The sequence below is a fragment of the Arvicanthis niloticus genome, chromosome 20 (genome assembly GCF_011762505.2).
Source record: "Arvicanthis niloticus isolate mArvNil1 chromosome 20, mArvNil1.pat.X, whole genome shotgun sequence".
Classification (NCBI taxonomy): domain Eukaryota; kingdom Metazoa; phylum Chordata; class Mammalia; order Rodentia; family Muridae; genus Arvicanthis; species Arvicanthis niloticus.
In genome coordinates, this window is record NC_047677.1 from 29,603,010 (window position 1) to 29,620,936 (window position 17,927).

Genomic DNA, 17,927 nt, shown 5'->3' on the forward strand with positions numbered 1-17,927 from the left:
AGGTAGCAGTCCAGCTAGATGTCTGCTGTTCTGGGTCCAGTGTCTCCTCTTGGATATCTCAGGGTATGTTGTCTGACACTCTGAGTTCAGTTGTTCCTCTGTGGCTCTGGGCTGAGCGGACCTTCCAGTATGTCTCAGGTGGAATCCAGGGTCCACACAACTGCAGACCTGGTAGAGGTCTGGTCTGGGACTCAGACCCTGCAGGCCTCAGACCGGAGGGAGGGCGAGCAGCAGAAGGAGCGTGCTAGGGCTGGCTATGGGTTCTATGGATCCCCCAGAATGTGTCTGGGGGGCTCCTGGGTGCACTTACCCGCAGGCCTCAGACTGCAGGAGGGGCGAGCCGAGAGGAACAATTTTGAAAGTGGGTTTGACACTGGATTGTTTTCATTTCCCTGAGGTTGACATGAAAAGAAATGAACACTCTCAGCTTTTTGACAGCAGACATTGAAAGGGACCATCTCTTCCCCTAATGTTGCTGATTCTCTAGAACTCACTGCAGGAAGTACTACAGGCATCAGCTAGTTTGATTTTTAATTCAGATGCCCATTGTTTGATGTTTACAGGCCATTCCTAATTCTGAAGCCACAGTTTATGGCTTGTTCTGGCAATGATCATCACAGTAATCTACTGCAACTGGGCTGTGCCTCATTGTGAGCGTCCCACCACTTAACATCAGTCTTCTCTTATGTCTGGTGTTGATATAAAGCACCACAATCAAATCACCAGGCCCAGAGAGGTTTGGATTGTGATTTTTGAACTCCATCTCCTTGGCTATATAGGCTGGTTTCCACCATCCTAGTGACAGAGACAGCTGACCCTTGGGGAAAATCAGGGTACATAGTAAATGAATATGTGTATAGCATATATGTTTGCAACACTTCTGGATTCAAACAGATACTGTCACTATAAGTTCAATTCTCTGGATCTTGTTCAGTGCTAAGTAATAAGAAAACAGGGTTTTTTTTTTTTTATGAAACCATAAACCTCTTCAATATACATAAAAGTAGTGTCAGTCTCTTCTTTGGCACTATAAGCATAGTAAGCATATTTCAAATGTTTCTACAAATGTTTCTTCTACCCATATTAACCCATATTCAGCAGTACATGTCTGCAATTACCCAGCATCCCCAAACATCACATTTTAAAAATGATTGCTACATGGTTAGTTTAAGTTGTCAACTCAGCACAACCTAGAAATCACATGGAAAGAGTTTTTCAAGGCTGTCCAGGTGAAATTGGCCTATGGACAGGTCTCTGAGAGATTGCCTTGACTGTCTTTAAGTAACATGGAAGACCTGACCTAAGAGGTCATGACATAGTTCCCTGGTTTTTGACCTTGAACTATATAATAATGAAGAAGTCTAGGTGAGTTATAATCACACATGGGTCATTTTTTCCCTGTTTTTGGGTGTGGATGTAATGTGACCAACTGCTTCAAGTTCTTGTCACATCGACTGCCCACCAACGGCGGACTGTAACATGGAATTATGAATCACACAGTTTGTTCCCTGTGTTGCTTTTGGCCCAGTAGTTTATCACATCAACAGACATGAAACAAGGGCAGTTGAATAATCTACATTCAAACTTAATTGACTGACACTCCCTTACAATTGGGAAGTCTCGGTTGTCTGCTGTTCCTGGATTAGACACTGTTTAGTTTTGCTTCTCAGATACGAGAGAGTGGAGAGTGTTCTCTGGGCTCCGTTCCTTAGCATTAATTAAAGCTTACTGAAGGACTTTAGAAATCTCCGCACATTGATTTTCTGTAGGGGAATCACTCAATAAATCTTCATTTATTATTGCCCATGTCTGCTACCCATGCCATAGACCAAGGGCTGTCTCATTCCCAGTCTTGCTGATTGGACAGGGGAACAGGACTATCTTTAGTCACCAGTGCCACCTTAACTGTGTGCTTCAGTCATGGCTTGTCACTTACCCCCTCTATCAAGGGTATAATAGTGGATCAGTTTCAGAGTGATGGGAGCTATCAAGCTCCTAGAGGCAATGTGCCATAGCCAAGATCTTGGAATGACCAAGCATGGCTATTGCTTGGGGTCTGAGGACAGAGAACACCATAGTTCTTGAGGAAGGGGAAGATTCAGAATATAGTGAGCTCATCTGGCTCCAGGGAAGCAGTGTACTAGGATCATTTGGCCTTGAAATAAAACAAGTCAGCTCAGCTCAGCTAATGCTGTTTCCCAGAACATGAGATGCCTCCCAGTGGGAGTGGCCATTCTGACCAGACTTTCCACTGAATATGTGGGAAACAGGGGACCACTTGAGTCCAGGCACTGGGCTGTGTTCTGTCTGAGGTGGGAAGATAAAGCACTGCTTCCTTTTGTCAAAGGACAGCTTCAGTTTAAGCTCCTGCATGCAGGGAACAGCAGCAGCAGGGTGTGGGTGGAATCTTCCTTGAGCTTTGCCTTGCAGGGTAGGGGATAACAGCAGCTCAGTTTGAGGATGCTTTTGTTGGGGTTCATTGACCAGGCTGATGTGGTTTAGGAACAGCAAGGCCTTGAGGACATGGGGGTGCCGTGGCCACTCACCTGCAAACAAGGACACACCATAGTAGCAGTTCCTGTTTCAAGATGATGTAGGGCAGTAGGTACATTGGCCATGGCTGAGAGAATAGAGCACCGTCTCCCTTTTCCTGAATGCACAGTTTGATAGCTTCTAAGCACACTGAGGTAGACTTAGTGTCAGTCAGGACTGTGAGAGTCACCACTAATTCTGGGACTGTAAGTGGCCAAGATGGTAGCTAGGATTTTAGCACCTTTCTTCCCTTTTCCCAGACTGCAAAGTCTCTCCTGGTTTTTAGGTGGATTAAGCAGGTAAACTGGGGGCATAGCATGAAAGAAGGGAATGGTTTCCCTCTTGTTTCTGTGATAGGAAACCAAATGTCTATGCAGTACAAGGCTCATGGGCTCTGTCACACACCTTTAGTTTTTCTCACCAAACATTTTGACGTTAGGTGTGTGTGTGTGTGTGTGTGTGTGTGTGTTTGAGTGGGTAGGTATGCCACAGATCCTGTCTTGAAGCCAGAGGACAACTTGTCAGAGTCGTCTTTCTATGTCTATCGTTTGGTTTCTAGGGAACAAATTCAGAACATCAGACTCGGATGCCTGTACCTTTATCCACTGAGCCATCCCTCCAACACACCAAAGGTTTTCTTCTTTCCTGTTTGCAATCCCTTAGGAGGAACAAGCAGAGGTTTGTGCTTGTCTGAGAACCATTCTCCTTGAAGTTCCAGTGTGATTTTCATCTTAATTTTAATATTCTAAAATATTTATTTATTTTTATTTTTACATGTAGGAGTAAGTTGTCAGCATGTATGTGGGCGTGCCAGGTGTGGCACAGAGATGAGAAGGTGACATCAGGTTGCCTAGAACTGGAGTTACAGGTGATTGCTAGCTGCCATGCGGGTCCTCTGCAAGAGCAATCAGGGCTCTTAACCTCTGAGCCAGGTCTCCAGCCTTTAGTGTGGGTTTAAATATTTTAGAACACTGTTATCTGGGCTCTGTGTGAGTTTGGAACAACAGGCTAAATAGACTTGAATGCCCTCAGGCCTTCCTTTTGATTGACTGACTGATGTGAGCTCCATTCTCACACCTGTACTCTACATATTTTATAAGAACCCCCTTTTCTACTGTACTTTCCTAATAACACAAAGTTAATGTGTAAGATTCTACTAGTGTAGCCTTTGAACATAACACTAAAATGAAACATAAATGACAAATAGAAGAACAATACAGGTGTGCCCTATCATACCCATAATTTTATGTAGTAGAGTAAATCTAACTTTCCTTGAGAAGCAATCAATGCCAATATTATTCTAGTTAACTTAGAATTTTCAATTTTAATGATAATAATGATAATAATAAGTATTATTATTTTTGCATGTATGTGTGTGTGATTCCCAACTTATCTATGCTGGCTAGCTTATGTAAACTTGACACATGCTAGTTGTAAGAAAGGAGGGAATCTCAATTGAAAAACATGTTTGCAATGATCCATCTGTAGGGCATTTTCTTAATTAGTGATTGATAGGGGAAGGCCCAGCTCGTTGTAAGTGGGATCTCTCCTGGGTTCTATAAGAAAGCAGGCTGGGCAAGCCATGGGGAGCAATCCAGTAAGTAGGATCCTTTATGGCCTCTGCATCAGCTCCTGCCTCCAGGTTCCCGCCATGTTTGAGTTCCTGCCCTCATCGCTTTAGACAATGAACACTTATTTCGAGTGGTGAGTGAAATCAACCTCCTCCTCCTCAAGTTGCTTTTGGTCCCAGTATTTCATCACAGTGATAGTTACCCCAGGATAGTGTCAGTAATTAAAATGTAATTGCCAAAACCTTTAATCTGCTTTAAATCGGCTCTGAATCGTCACAGGTCAGGCCTAAGACAGGTAGGGTATCAGTGGTTGGGAGGGTATTTAATTGGCCCTTTATTTTTCTCCCCTTTTCTAGAGTTTTCAAGGAGAAGAAGAAGTAAGGGAATCGGAAAGCTGTCGCTAGGTCTATAGGTGTTGAAAGCTGGCTCTTCTCTTGAACTTGCTCTACCGGTAAAGGAGGACATGGGGCATGACATTGGCAATTCAATGACTGTCATAGAGGCCAGACTGCTGACATAAGTGTAGACAAGCCCCGAGAAAGCAATAAATGACACAGTGAGACCCGAAGCCAGCAGTTGCAGGGAGCTCCAGCCTCCCAAACTTTGTAGAAATAAAGGGTCCTGGAATTTAAAAGAATAAATGTTGGAAAACAATGGGAATCTAGGAACTAATTTTTTAAAATCCATTTAATTTTCAAACAATTCTTGAACAGTCTTCATACATTTTGGAACTTGTGACTTTATGATCATAAATGCGACATTTTGTTCAAGGTGTACTTAGACTTTTGTTATATCCTTTGAAAGCTATTATTATGGTTAAACGCATTGGCATGGCATTCTCTGCATTTATCTTAGTTCTAATTATTTAAACATTATTAGTGTGTGTGCTTGAGTGAGTGTCAGTGTGTGTGAGAGAGAGTGTGTGTAAGAAAGTGTGTGTGTGAGTCTGTGTGAGTCTGTGTGTATATGCATGCTATGTGTAGAGGTCACAGCTTGTCTCTTGGGCATCAATTCTTTCCTTCTACCTTTGTGTGAGTTCTGGGCATGGAACTCAGATTCCCAGGTTTATGTGGCAAATGCTTTTGCCCATTGAACTTTCTTACCAGACCTTTGTATGTGTATCTTTGTTCTTTAGTTAGGGTTACAATTTTTTTAAATGAAGTGAAGATGCATGACAACTTTCAAATAGTATGCAGAGTTTGGAAGCCAAAATACTGGAAATGATTTTGGAGCATGAACCACTGACAGCTCTGAACTTTCACCCTTTGAGTTCATATTCAGACTCCATGGTTCACAAGATTTTTTTTCTGTTAAAAATATATGAACATAGCAACTTTTATATAAAATGACAGTTTCATCAGTTAAATTACAGTTATTGCCTTATTGTAGTGGAAATCATTACTTACTGATTTATCTAAAGAGAAACATTTTCATACGTCAAGTTTCTCTTAAGTGGAGGCTATCTTTATTGTACTTCACTGTTCTAGAGTGTCTGAAATCCTTCAAGTTATGTACCTTGAAAAGGCTCAATGAGCACACCAGGCATAGAAAAACATTTATGTTAGTCAGTAAATATGAATCTACTATGTTAGTAACTATCAAAGCATAAGCATGTCTGTAAACAGACTTAAGTTTATAATAAGGCATCAAAACTGTGAATGTGGATCTGCCTTATATTTCACGTACATGGGACATGGAAGTACTTTATTAGACAGTTCATAATTTAGACTTCACAAAGCCCTCTGTTGCCGAAGGTCCCATATATTGAATATTACTTTCAAAAGGTCTAGGAAGTGGAAAAATTGAGGGAAAAGAGCTAGAAATCAGGAGGGAGGCCCGAAGAGAAATTTTATAACAATTCAAGACATTGATGATCATCAATGATGTTGTTTATCTACCCACCAGAGCACAGTGCATGCAGAAAGATGGCTAGAAATAACATTTCTGTGCAAAAAGACGCAAAATTACGTACTTGCCCTTTGCATGTCTTTGCTTATCATTGTGTATTAAATTCTCATAATGGTTCTGCATATTGTAGAAAATGTGCCAGGAGTTGCTCGGTATAATTGACAAAAAAGCTCTGGTGTAGTCCCACTTCCCGTGATCATCATAACTAATCCTGTATGGAGAGGCACTCCATCCCTGAGATGCTCTGATGCAATACCCAAACCCAGATGATTTCTAGAATGAGCCTGACCTCTTTCTGAGATGTGTGTCAAGATCTTGTGATGATGACTCAACACAGAAGCTGGGGAACTGAAATGCCAGTGTAGACAGAATATACAGTTTAACCTTTAATTGATTTACAAGATGGGTGAACTTTGTCCTAGCCATTTGTATTTATTTGCCATTGATGACTTCGTAATGTTCAAGGGCTTGGCATCTTGTGTGCCAAGATCTCTATAACCTTTTCAGTGATGGCAAGCAAGCTTTCCTCCAGTAGATCTGGATAGTCTTGTATGTATCCATTTGTTCATCTGGCTGTCTAAACACTTATAATGTATTCATTCAAGGCAGAGCATGGTAGAGCAAGGCAGAGAGCCCTTGCCTGGAACTCAGGAGCCTGAGACTGTAGGATTTTAAGTTGGAGTCTGGTGTGAGTTATATACCAAGACAATGTCTTGAATAACTAAACTAAAGCCTTCCAACGTGCTTTACTTAAATTAACAAATTGAGTACTAATTATGACCACACTTTGATGGAGGTCTAGTTGGAATTAAAATAGCTTACAAACTCTACCTTAGGTGACTGCTAGTAACAAAGCTAACTCCTAAGACAGTCATGATTTACATTCTTTTCATACATTACTTCACATAACTATCCTAGCGTGTAGGTATCACAATCACCCTGTAGATGAATAGCCTAAAGTTCAGTTTACCAAGCTGGTATGTGACTACTTTGCTCATGACCAATCTTATCATTGTTTTTGGCAGTTTCCAGGGATCAAACCAACTCATAAATGTTGATTTTAAATGTGGTACATTTAAGTTGGTAGAAAATGTCTTGAACATGATATGAAAAATAAGTCAAAGCAGTTTTTTTTTTTTTTAATTTTTTGAGTCTGGGCTTCTCAACATAGCCTTGGCTGTCCTAGAACTCATTCTGTAGACCAGGATGGCCTCTGCCTTCTGAGTGCTGGGATCAATGGCATGCACTACCACTTTTTGGCAAATTTGTTTCTATTGTTAATTGACATGGTAAATTATCACGCTTCATTCCATTGGTACTGCATAGTATATGCTTATTCTAACAAGTTAGAAACAACAGTAAAATAGACATACTTAAATCACTTGAGATGGGGAGTGTTCCTATTATCTTGCAATGCCAAATGAGAACTTTAAAGGTTACTGCAAAATATGAAAAAGGTGTCGGAGACCTTAACACATAGTATGTCAAATCTTGGAAAACAGATGTTATTTTGGCTAAATAAGTTCATTATCTCCATCTTTCTATTTGCACCATATGAGTCTTAGAACAATATTTGGGAACTACTAATACATATATATTATATACTGTCTTTGACTATTGCCCTGAACCTTTGAAAACTCTTCAGTTTTGCCATATCATTAGATACTTTGATACATAAGTTTTATGTATCATCCTTCAGTTTTATGTCATCCATCTTTCAGTTGGATTAAACATATCTATTATCACAAGAAATAATATTCTCTTTATGGTAAAAATGTGCAAAATTCTTTCTTCTAGCTGTTGGAAGGGTGACCCTATACTTAGTTTCTAGATTTTCTCTGCTGCATAATAATATATCAAAGTTCCTTAATCCCTATACCTTATTATAGCCTTTCCTATGTGTCTTTCCTCTCATTCACCCCATTGGAAACCACCGTTCCATGGGACTCAACATACTGACTTCCCTTTCTTGTTATAGTTTTAGTTGTGGTTAGTTTTTGTTAGATACATTTCTATATCATATGGTCAGTCTAATTTTAATCTTAATTTTTTTTGCCCTATCCTTTTACTTTTCTTCATAGTGGCTTATAATACGACAGTTTTTCATCAGTTTTATTGCAGATTCTGTGCCCAAACACATCAGCAGGATCATTATTGTCTTTTGTTTTTCTGAAATAACTATTCCAACTGAAGTGAGGTTCTATGGATTTGAGGTTTGGTTCTCATTTCCCCATCATTAACGATGCTAAATCCTATTTACTGTTCTTTTTTGCTTACTCACCAGGTTTTGCCTTCTTTTGAGAAATTATTTAGGCATGTTGGCAACTTTCATAATTTATTCTTGAGATGTATTTTATCTATGTGAACAATATGTATGAGAAGGTTTGAAGTTAACAATGGGCATCCTCTATTGCTTGATCTGCACTTGATTTTTAATTTATAATTGTGTTTAACGAATTTGTTTGCATTCAGATGACCATGGAGTTTGGAAGAGGATATTAGATTTTTGGAGTTGGGGTCATAGGTAGTTATTAGCTATCAACTTCAGTCCTGGGAATTGATTTTGGGTCTTCATTCTGTCTCACAGGTGGGCCAGCCAACAATCTTCTACGATCTGCCTATCTCTGCACTTGCTAGGTCTCAGTTACAGGCCTACAAACTTGTCATCTACCTGGGCCTATGTCTACATTTTAATTGTTTTTTTTTTTGAGGGTATTTTTGTTGAGTTGTTGAGTTGTTGTTGTTATTTATATTTTGTGGTATTAACTCATTGCTTAAAATATAGTTTGGAGTAATTTTGGTTTTTGTTTTCTCTACTTTGAAGCTCTTATCAAATGAGTCTTAATGACTTTACTCTTTCAAAGCATGTGTTTTTTTTTTTTTTTTTTTTTCTGTTTTGTTTTACCAGTCTCTTAGTCTTATTCTATTCCTAGACTGTGACTTAACAAAGTGAAGCTATTCCAAATGTCAGAGTTGATGTTTGGTTTGTTTTACTTTTATTTCCATATCACAGAGCTTGCTTCAGGAAAATTATTCAGCACGCCCAGTGAAGGCGTTTTCTTGACATGCTGTGGTACACTGGGATTCTGGAGAGGAGGTTTCAGTTTGCACGCTTGTCTATTTGTATATCTTTCATGCCTGAAAAATGTGGTCTAAAATCTGTTCCCTCTGCTATTTGTTAAGCATAAAATATTTTAAAAGTTATTTCTACAGAGAAGAACTAAGTTTAAGAGCGTCATATTTCATCTTCACCATGAAATAAAGATTTCACACTAAAAGGGAAATGTTTCATTTCAAAGCTTGAGAAAAAATGGCATACATAAAAAAGTAAGAAAAAAAAGAAGACAAAAAAGAAAAATAACAACAACAAAAAAAAAAAACCAAAAAAAAAAACAAAAAGCATTTTCCTGATCTTTAAATTCTATTCAGGGAACCTCCGCACTAATGTGTTCTTTTGATTATCAAACTGATGTTTAATTCCTCATTTCTCATATTTGAGGCTTCATTGTGTTCAAGACACTGTTTTTGTGACCATGATGTTTCAAATGTCTCTTTTTATGTGTGCTGTTTCGAATTTATATTACACACATTTCAGCACATTTTTTTCAGCGATTTGCTTATACAAGAAGTTGCCTGATAAAAAGCAGATTATTCTGTACGTGGGGGGGGGGGAACGTGGTTCTGTCATAGAATTTGAAAGTCATAAATGAGAACATGAACATTTGGTAGCGAATCTTTATGTTTAGAAAATTGAGGGACCACAGCATTATGGGACTTGTTCACAACTAATTGTTTTCTTTCCATGTTATTCTGCAAATATTTTTTGAACACTTACATGTGCAAGGCAGTGTTTGATGCTTAAGTGTCAAAATCTGTGCAAAAGAGTCCTAAACGTTGGAGGTTAAAAAATGGTGTCGAGTGATACAAGCAAGCAGCTACTTGGGTCTCCTTATTGAAATGGAGATCCTTGTGCTCACCAGGATCCCTTCTTGAAATGAGTATTTCGGGTTCTTATCCCCATCACCCAGTCACTCATCACTGTTCAGCATTGTGAATTGCTGTCTTTCTTTCACCTGCCAGCATCTGCCAGTCTCTATCCTACCTCGTTTACTCAAACAGAGACCCAAGTCCATTACTTTTCTTTATCCCTAGCATCACTGAATTCACTTCAACACGTCTCATCCCTCTTACAGGCTTTGGCCGTGGCTATCTAATTTTAATTCTGCCTGTGTTCTGATGCCTTCAAATCCACTGTGAAGACTCCAGCCCCTTTGATATAATGGCCTGACCGTTTCACTCACTTGATTAAATTGTATGACTCTCAGTTGTCTGTAGGACCAATTTCATTTCTTAGTGTGGCAAAGGCCAACAGGTCAAGCTTCACACATTTTATGCTAGTTGTCAAATATTCCTTAAGATCCTGGCCTTTGCTCAAGCTGTCCTTCCCCGCCCACGTCCTTTGCTCTTCCTTTACTTGCCTGAGTCTCAGATATTCTTCAATACTGCTGTATTGCTTCCTTGGGAATCCATCCTTCCCCTCAGCTTAATGAGAGTGCTATCCCATCAATCTCCCGATTGTCTCAGATGTTTCTATCAAATTCGGGGTATGTCTTCTGCTGAGGCAGACATTGTATTGAAGGTGTTGTTTGGTCCTATGTGGTATCTGTCAGACAGTAGATCACCAAAACATATTGATTAGCTAGATCTGTTTATTAAACCACATGCTATTAAAAAAATCCTAAGAAGAGTAAGAAAGTATGGAAGACAATGACTAATAACAGCGGACGACACCCACAAATCTTCTCCTTAAGGCACAGTAATTGAGATATATAACTTGAAAGATGTCCATACTGAGAAAAGCAGGAGGTAATAATCAAAGGGGCTTCTCCCATGCAGAGCTCCTGAGTTGAGATGCACTGTCTAGAAGAAAGGACCCATCAAGATGTCCTATCAGTTGTTAATAAGCAAACCCAAGATTAAGCCTTGTAAGGCCTTAGCCACCAAGGTCAAGAATTTGCTGTGAATTTCATGAGCGATGGGGAAGAGGGAAGAGTTTGAAAACAAAGGGCAGCTGTAATTAAATCCCAGCTTTCTCTACCACAGGGTAAGTAGCTCGAGGATTGACAGTTTAGTTTTCTGTGTGGTTGCTCTCCAGAATCTGGGATTGCCATTTAGAGATTACTTGCATGCAAGTAAGAAGCAAGTATTTAACACAACACTGTTCTGCAAATCCTTCTGTAGTGATAACAATGTTCCTCATCCATAGTGTTCAGCCACAAAGTACACACAGACAGACACACACACACACACACACTCACTCATACACATACACAAACATACACACATTCATACAGACACACCAGACACATACACTACACTACTACTATTACACTACTACTAACTTTTAAACTGAGACACTGAGGAAATCAAAATTTAATGTTATGTAATTTTAGTTTATACTTAAATTAAATGGCTATGTATGATAAGTGGCTACTAATTTGAACAATATAATATTAAAAAGTTCTCTGAGGCCAAGTCCCTGTAGGAAAGAGGCACTCAGGTTAGGGTAAATCAGAGAGTCAATTCATATGCTTGTTTCCAAAGGTGTAGGCAGCTCCAAGGATATTCTAACAATGGTTAGTGACATAGAACATTGATGGAAAGGTTCAGAGTCAAGATTATGTGCAGGATCAGACTGGTATGCACGAAACAATTCTAATGGTATTTCGTTGGATCAAATCATGCTTAGGACTGTTTACCTCAATGTCTTTTCTTATGGGAAGTTTATTTCTGATGAGAAATAAACTGTGTGGCTTTCTTTGTATAGTGCTTGATCCACGTCATGTTTTCTCACCGTCTCTCTCCCTGATACTCTCTGAAAGTCATCCCTTTGCCGTTAGCAGGGCTGTCCTGACTTCACGATGGATCCTGTCAAGGATTCTTTAAAGGGGCATCTTCCCTTCTGAGCACTTGGTGATAGGCAGGTCCTGGCTGTTATCTATGGCTGTGTTTTAATATCCTGCCCTAACCATCCCTCATCGAAGAACACAGAACTTGCCTATAGTCCTAGCTCATTGCTTGGTGATTTGTTAAGGCTTTGAAAACAGAAGGAATGAGGTGCTTTTAAACAGGACAGGGCCATTTCTCCTTGCTTTATTTATTTTTATGCCATGCAAAAGGAATAAAGAGGTATAAAGTGGCTCAAGTGAAGCCGAATAAATCTGGATAAATAGAGCAAGAACCCAATAAAAACCTGGGGGTGAGAAAGAAGAAAGGTATTGAGGATGGGAGATACAGGGTAGGGATAAAAGAGAAAATTTAATAATTCCTATAGCATTAGGGCCTATTTATTATCACCTGGGGAACAAAGTGCCTTTGACCCAATGAAATATTTTAAACTAGGGTTAAGCTCTGGGTGGAAATTAGGAACTCATCTTTAAAGTCCTTATTGAACTGTGTCCTGCTGTCACCTCCTGTCATTCTTCATTAAAGCTCTGCCCTTGTCTGCTGCTAGGTCTAGGAATGCTGACATCTTTTACTTGTTCTGATGAATCACAGCACAGAGGCTTGTAAGTTTTTTTTACAGCCAACACAACAGGAGCCTCGCATATCATTCCTGATGCCAGGGCAGGGGGCGAGAGGGCATGGGGATCTATTTGTCCTAACTCCTGCCCATTTGGGGAGATGTCTGCCTTCATGAACTGGGAAAAGACTGAACCAAGAGCTAATAATGGACAAAGCTAGAGCATGAAGGCCAGGCTCTCTAGGTAAAATTAGAAACTGTATTTAGGCCCGTCGTAGATCTGTTTGTGCCATTATTTTATGTAGCCCTCAATTAATGCTTCATCATTCGCTCCTGCTCATAAAAAGGCTGCTTGTCTACAGCGGTTGAAGCAATCAGTAATCGCAAGTTTCATTTGAGTACATTCTCAACCATTGCTTTCATATCAAGGACTTTCTTTTTTTTTCTCCTCTCTGTTAAATGACCCAATAGCAACATCTCCTACTATGCTTTCCTTTCCTTCTCAGTTCTTTTGCTATGAATAGTTCCTATCATAAGCACACTATATACTCTTCTCAAATTAAAATCTCTGATTTTCATGTGTGTGCACCTGTGTGTATTTACTGGGGCATATGTGTATGTGTATAAACGTGTGGCCATTCGAAGGCCAGCAGACAATCCCTACTGTTGTCTGCATCTCTGAGGATGTAGACAAATGTCCATGAATAGCAAGCAAGCATCTGCAGAGTATTGCATACTCTCAAGTGATGGCCAGTTTTCCACATCTGATGCTGACAAATATCTACCCGTAACTGCAGTTTAGTGGGTACCAGCGACTGCCAAAGAGAGTTATTCAGTTGTGTGTTTGGGCTGAATGGTAAACTCTATGTTCATCATTAACTTCTCTGGCTTGTTATGGAACACTAATTAAAACTAGTTGCACCTTGAATGAAATTGCTAATTTATGGAGTCATCTGTTCAATAATTCCCTTGCAAGTAACTGCTGTTAGGGCTCTGAGAAAGCCTGGGGATGACACGAACACGTGGGGGAAATGCCAGGGGAACAAGAAGAGGCAAGTCTTACATGTGATCATGGGGGAATTATTTCAAGGAGTGTGTGTCATGCATTGAGTGATTTCTTCCATGAATCCATTGCAGGACAGCAAGGATTTCAACAGGTGCAACTGTGTAAGCACTAGGTGAGGGAGACAGAAAGACGTAGAGATATGGTGCTGTGGAGAGGTAGTGTTTGAAATGGTGGCAGGAGACCAGGAAAACCAGGATAGAGTGCAATAGATGATCTTGATTTCTGTTGTTGTTAAGGCATTGTCCTATTTGATGGTATAGGATTTTTCTGGGAGTTCGATCTAGGTAGAGGGTGTTTGATGTTCTACCTGATTGTGTTGTGCTGCGGTATCTCTTTTCATGGAGTCCACTCTGGCAGCTCAGTGGCCAGCTGCTGATTTTTCAAGGTCTCCTCTCAGAGCCCTTTGCAGTTTATTAATTTAAAAGCAGCAGCAATTTTCCTAGAGGTGAAATACAATGATTTTTTTTCCAATCTCTTTTCAAGGAGGTATCACAGGGAAAGCATGATTAGATTCAACCCAGTTGTCTCTCACAACAATATTATATAGAAAATGTCAACCAAGGTGACTCTCTGTGCGTTGAGAAGCTCAAGCCCTAGGTTAAAGGATGTAGGGGAGAGAACAGTTCTGCTTACAGAATGAAAAGGTAGCACACAAATTATCTTAAAGAGCCAAAAGCAGCATTGAGTTCTCACTTAAAACAATTTGTTCTTGGAATATTGTCAGCTAAAATTGTGGTCAACTTTTGCAAATTGTATGAATTTGCACTGCATATTTTATTTAGTGTTTAGCAAAACTCCAATATGGCTCTGCATAACTTACACAATACACCAAGAAAATGACTTCAGAAACTCCCACAGAAGTTGACAAATTGGGCATCTAATGCTTTTAAGCTAATTGCATGCTTAGCGGTTGAAGGAGTTGACTTGTTAAGAATGAAGATCAGAGATTTTTGGAGACAATGCGCTGCCTACTGCCATATTGAATATGGCCAAACCCTGTATCAGAAATATTACAGATGCTTAAAGAAGAAAATAATGTGTGCTTTAATCACCATTCTACTTGGTGTTTCAGTGAAGTGCTCATGAATCATATGCACTGTCATAGCAGTTTTGAAAACTATTCTTGAATTTTCAAGCTGTTATTTTCAGGAAATTTCGAAAGCAAATTGCTAAGTGATAAAGAGTAATTTGGTAGCATTGCTTATGTCAGTATTTTGCTTTCTTGCAGACTGGAAAAACAGAAAGGAGTAATACCCTGAATACTGCCATCGTCAACATGAGCAAGAAGACAAGAGACCTCCGCAGACAGGTGAGAGGAAAGGGAGGGACTGGGCAGGAATAAGAGGCAAAGGGAGCGCTCAGTTATTTCATACCATTTGTTGTTTCTGGTTGTTTAAAATTAATGAACAGAAAACCAGAAGCGGCAAGTCTCTACCTTCCATATTGGTATGCCTCAAATGTATTTGTGGCAAACAGAAGACAGAGAAAGAAGCATGTGTCTTAATGTCATGCAGAATTGCAATGAAATCTTGGCTCTGTCCTCATAAGATGTGAGTTCTGAGGCGTGGCTCTTATCTCTGAATCTTTTATAAAATGCGATGCATAATGCAAAATAGGGTTTTGGATGTTAAGTAAATGCACAGTACTGGACTGGAGAGGTGGCTTGGTTGGTCAAGTGCTTGCCTTGCAAGCAGGAGGATCCAATATCAAGCCATAGAAACAATGGAAAACATTGTTTCTGGAAAACAATGAGGATGTGTGTGAATATGTGCGTGGGCATGCGCATGGGTGTGCGTGAGTGTGTGTGTGTGTGTGTGTGTGTGTGTGTGTAGGCTTGTAATCCAAGTGTTGAGGAGACAGAAACAAGTGGATTCCTGCTCCTCTCTTCCCAGTCAGCCTAGACTGCTTGGTGAGATCCTCACAGGTCCTGTCACAAGTGGAAGTGGTATGGATCATCATTAACGACAACTGAAGTTGTCCTCTGTCCTCATGTTCATATACAGCACACACATATATACCTGTGTACAAATGAACATGTACACACACACACATATCCATTTTTACACAAAATAAAACCTATATACATGATTGTCTACCACACTGAATGTTTAGTGATGTTGGTAAGGTGACTTTATGACAGCACTGTGCTGATTGGTTTTTATGTCTGCTTCACAGAGTCAGAGGCATCTAAGAGGATGGAAATTTGGGCTGTAAATAGATAAAAGTATAGGGCATTTTCTTGATTAATGATCAGTGAGAAAGGGGTCCCCTGGGCTGGTGGTCCTGTGTTCTATAAGAAATCAGGCTGAGAAAGCCATGATAAGCAAGCCAGTAAGCCACACTCCTACATGGGCTCTGCATCAGCTCCTGCCTCCAGTTTCCTGTGCTGTTTCAGTTCCTGTCCTGACTTCCTTCTGTAATGGAATGTGATGAGGAATGTAAACCCAATACACCCTTTCCTCCCCAAGTTGCTTTGTTTATGGTGTTTCAAAACATTATAATTAACTAAGACAAGTACAGACTGAATTTCTCATCCTATTTCAGAGAGCATCTAAGTTTCCAATTTCCCCTCTTCATGGTTTATGACTGCTTCAAAAATTAGTTTCTGTTAAGACAAATTTTTTTGGTAGTTAGTTTCTAGTATTAGAAGATCAGAAAGAATAGTACTAAGGAGTTGAGAAGCCCTGTGTTATAGGACACAAGTTAACTTCCACTCCCAGCCCCCAGACTAGGCCTTTGTATTCTTATCCTTTCCAGTGTTAATAAACAGATTTTTTTCCTCATGAACAGCTATAATATGCTCACCATTAACTCATAAAAGCAGGGGAAAAGCTTTTAAACAGAAGCCTTTAATGCTATATATTATTGTAGTTAAATGGGAAGAATTAGAGAAATGGCTGAGCTGTATTTTAATTCAGAAGTAGATTCGGATACAGAACAGAAAGGATTCCTGGATAGGGTGGCTGTGAAATTTAAATTCTGTGCAATTCATGCTTTCTTAGCTTGAGAGCCTTGATGTGAATTCTCTTCGCTGTCAGCACTTAGAATTATGGGATGCAAGAGTTACAGGAGTGTACCGGCACAGCCTCTTTGGGGAACAGATGAGAATGTAATACTGTGTGGTTAGGCACTCATAAACTCATCACATATAGAGTCAGAACTTAGACATTTACCCAGAAGCATGGACCCTCAGAATTCCTCTGGGATTTCTTTCCCCCTTTTTGGTACACGGTCTTTTATATCCCAAGCTGGCCTCATACTTCTGACTTCCCAAGTGCTCAAAGGTTACAGGTATAAACCATCACACTAGGTTATCTTGTTCTGAGGTATGAGGTATGAAGCCAGAGCTTTCTGCTTGCTCAGCAAGCACATTACCAGCTCAGCTACTCTGCCCAGCCCTCCTTCAAAATTCCTGCCCCTTTTGCTCTTCCTACAGTTTGGAAGAGCTATTTCTATATCAATCACAGTATTTCTTGTCTCTATCTCTTCTATATAGAGGGATTTTAATGCAGCAACATAACTACACTGACTGGAATACAGAAATGCCCTTAGTACAAACCTTTAAACCCAAACAACAAAGGTAAGGTTAGTTTGTAAAAGGAAATTCCCATGTTTGAAAGTGATGTCTAATTGTGTGGCAGACAAAGTGATGGATCAGAGAAAGATTTAACAGAAGGGACAGGCCCAACTCTCACTTTGTTCTAAGTGAGAAAAGAGAGACTACTTAGGAGAGAGCAGTACAGAGAGAGAAAAAGAGAGAAGGTAGTTTTTTCTAGGGCAGCTGTACAGAGATAGGCTCCAGAGAGAGGGAGGAAGAGAGAGAGAGAGAGAGAGAGAGAGAGAGAGAGAGAGAGAGAGAGAGAGAGAGAGAGAGAGAGAGAGAGAACGAGAATACAAGCTAGACACAGACAAAGACAGAATGAGCCAGAAGATTAAAACATATCACTAAAGGTGGTATGAGGCCAAGCAGAGCAATTCAGTCAGAAGCTGAAAGAAACCAGTTTGAATCCGTCATCGTGGAGAAAAGTTTTAAGCTAGAACATTTGAGTTGACCAGCCAGCCAGAGTACAGAAAGAGCTCCACATGGTGATTTTATTCAGCAGCAAGTGTCAGAGGCTGAAAACATTCTAGGCCTAGGTAAGATTGTGCAGATGCTAGAAGCTTCTAAAACTAGGCCTAGGTTAGCAGATGGAAGCAATTAGCCCCCGAGACAACAACAATTACTACAAGAGGATAAAAGTTACATTTATACTTCAATCTAGTTGCCACCAGCAATGCTACGCATAAAATGCTAATCTACACTCAAACCTCCCCAGCATTTCTAGTT

The 17,927-nt window shown here is 40.0% G+C and overlaps 1 protein-coding gene across 3 annotated transcripts in view; it reads left to right on the plus strand.

The window, feature by feature from the left end:
• The window catches only part of Ctnna3 (catenin alpha 3), a 1,449,584-nt gene that overhangs the window by 731,010 nt on the left and 700,647 nt on the right, over nt 1-17,927 (plus strand). For all 3 annotated transcript variants that reach the window (XM_034524718.2, XM_076917155.1, XM_034524719.2), the window contains one exon: nt 14,829-14,909. In XM_034524718.2, the coding sequence (XP_034380609.1) occupies nt 14,829-14,909 (81 nt within the window). The remainder of the gene's footprint in view (nt 1-14,828; nt 14,910-17,927) is intronic.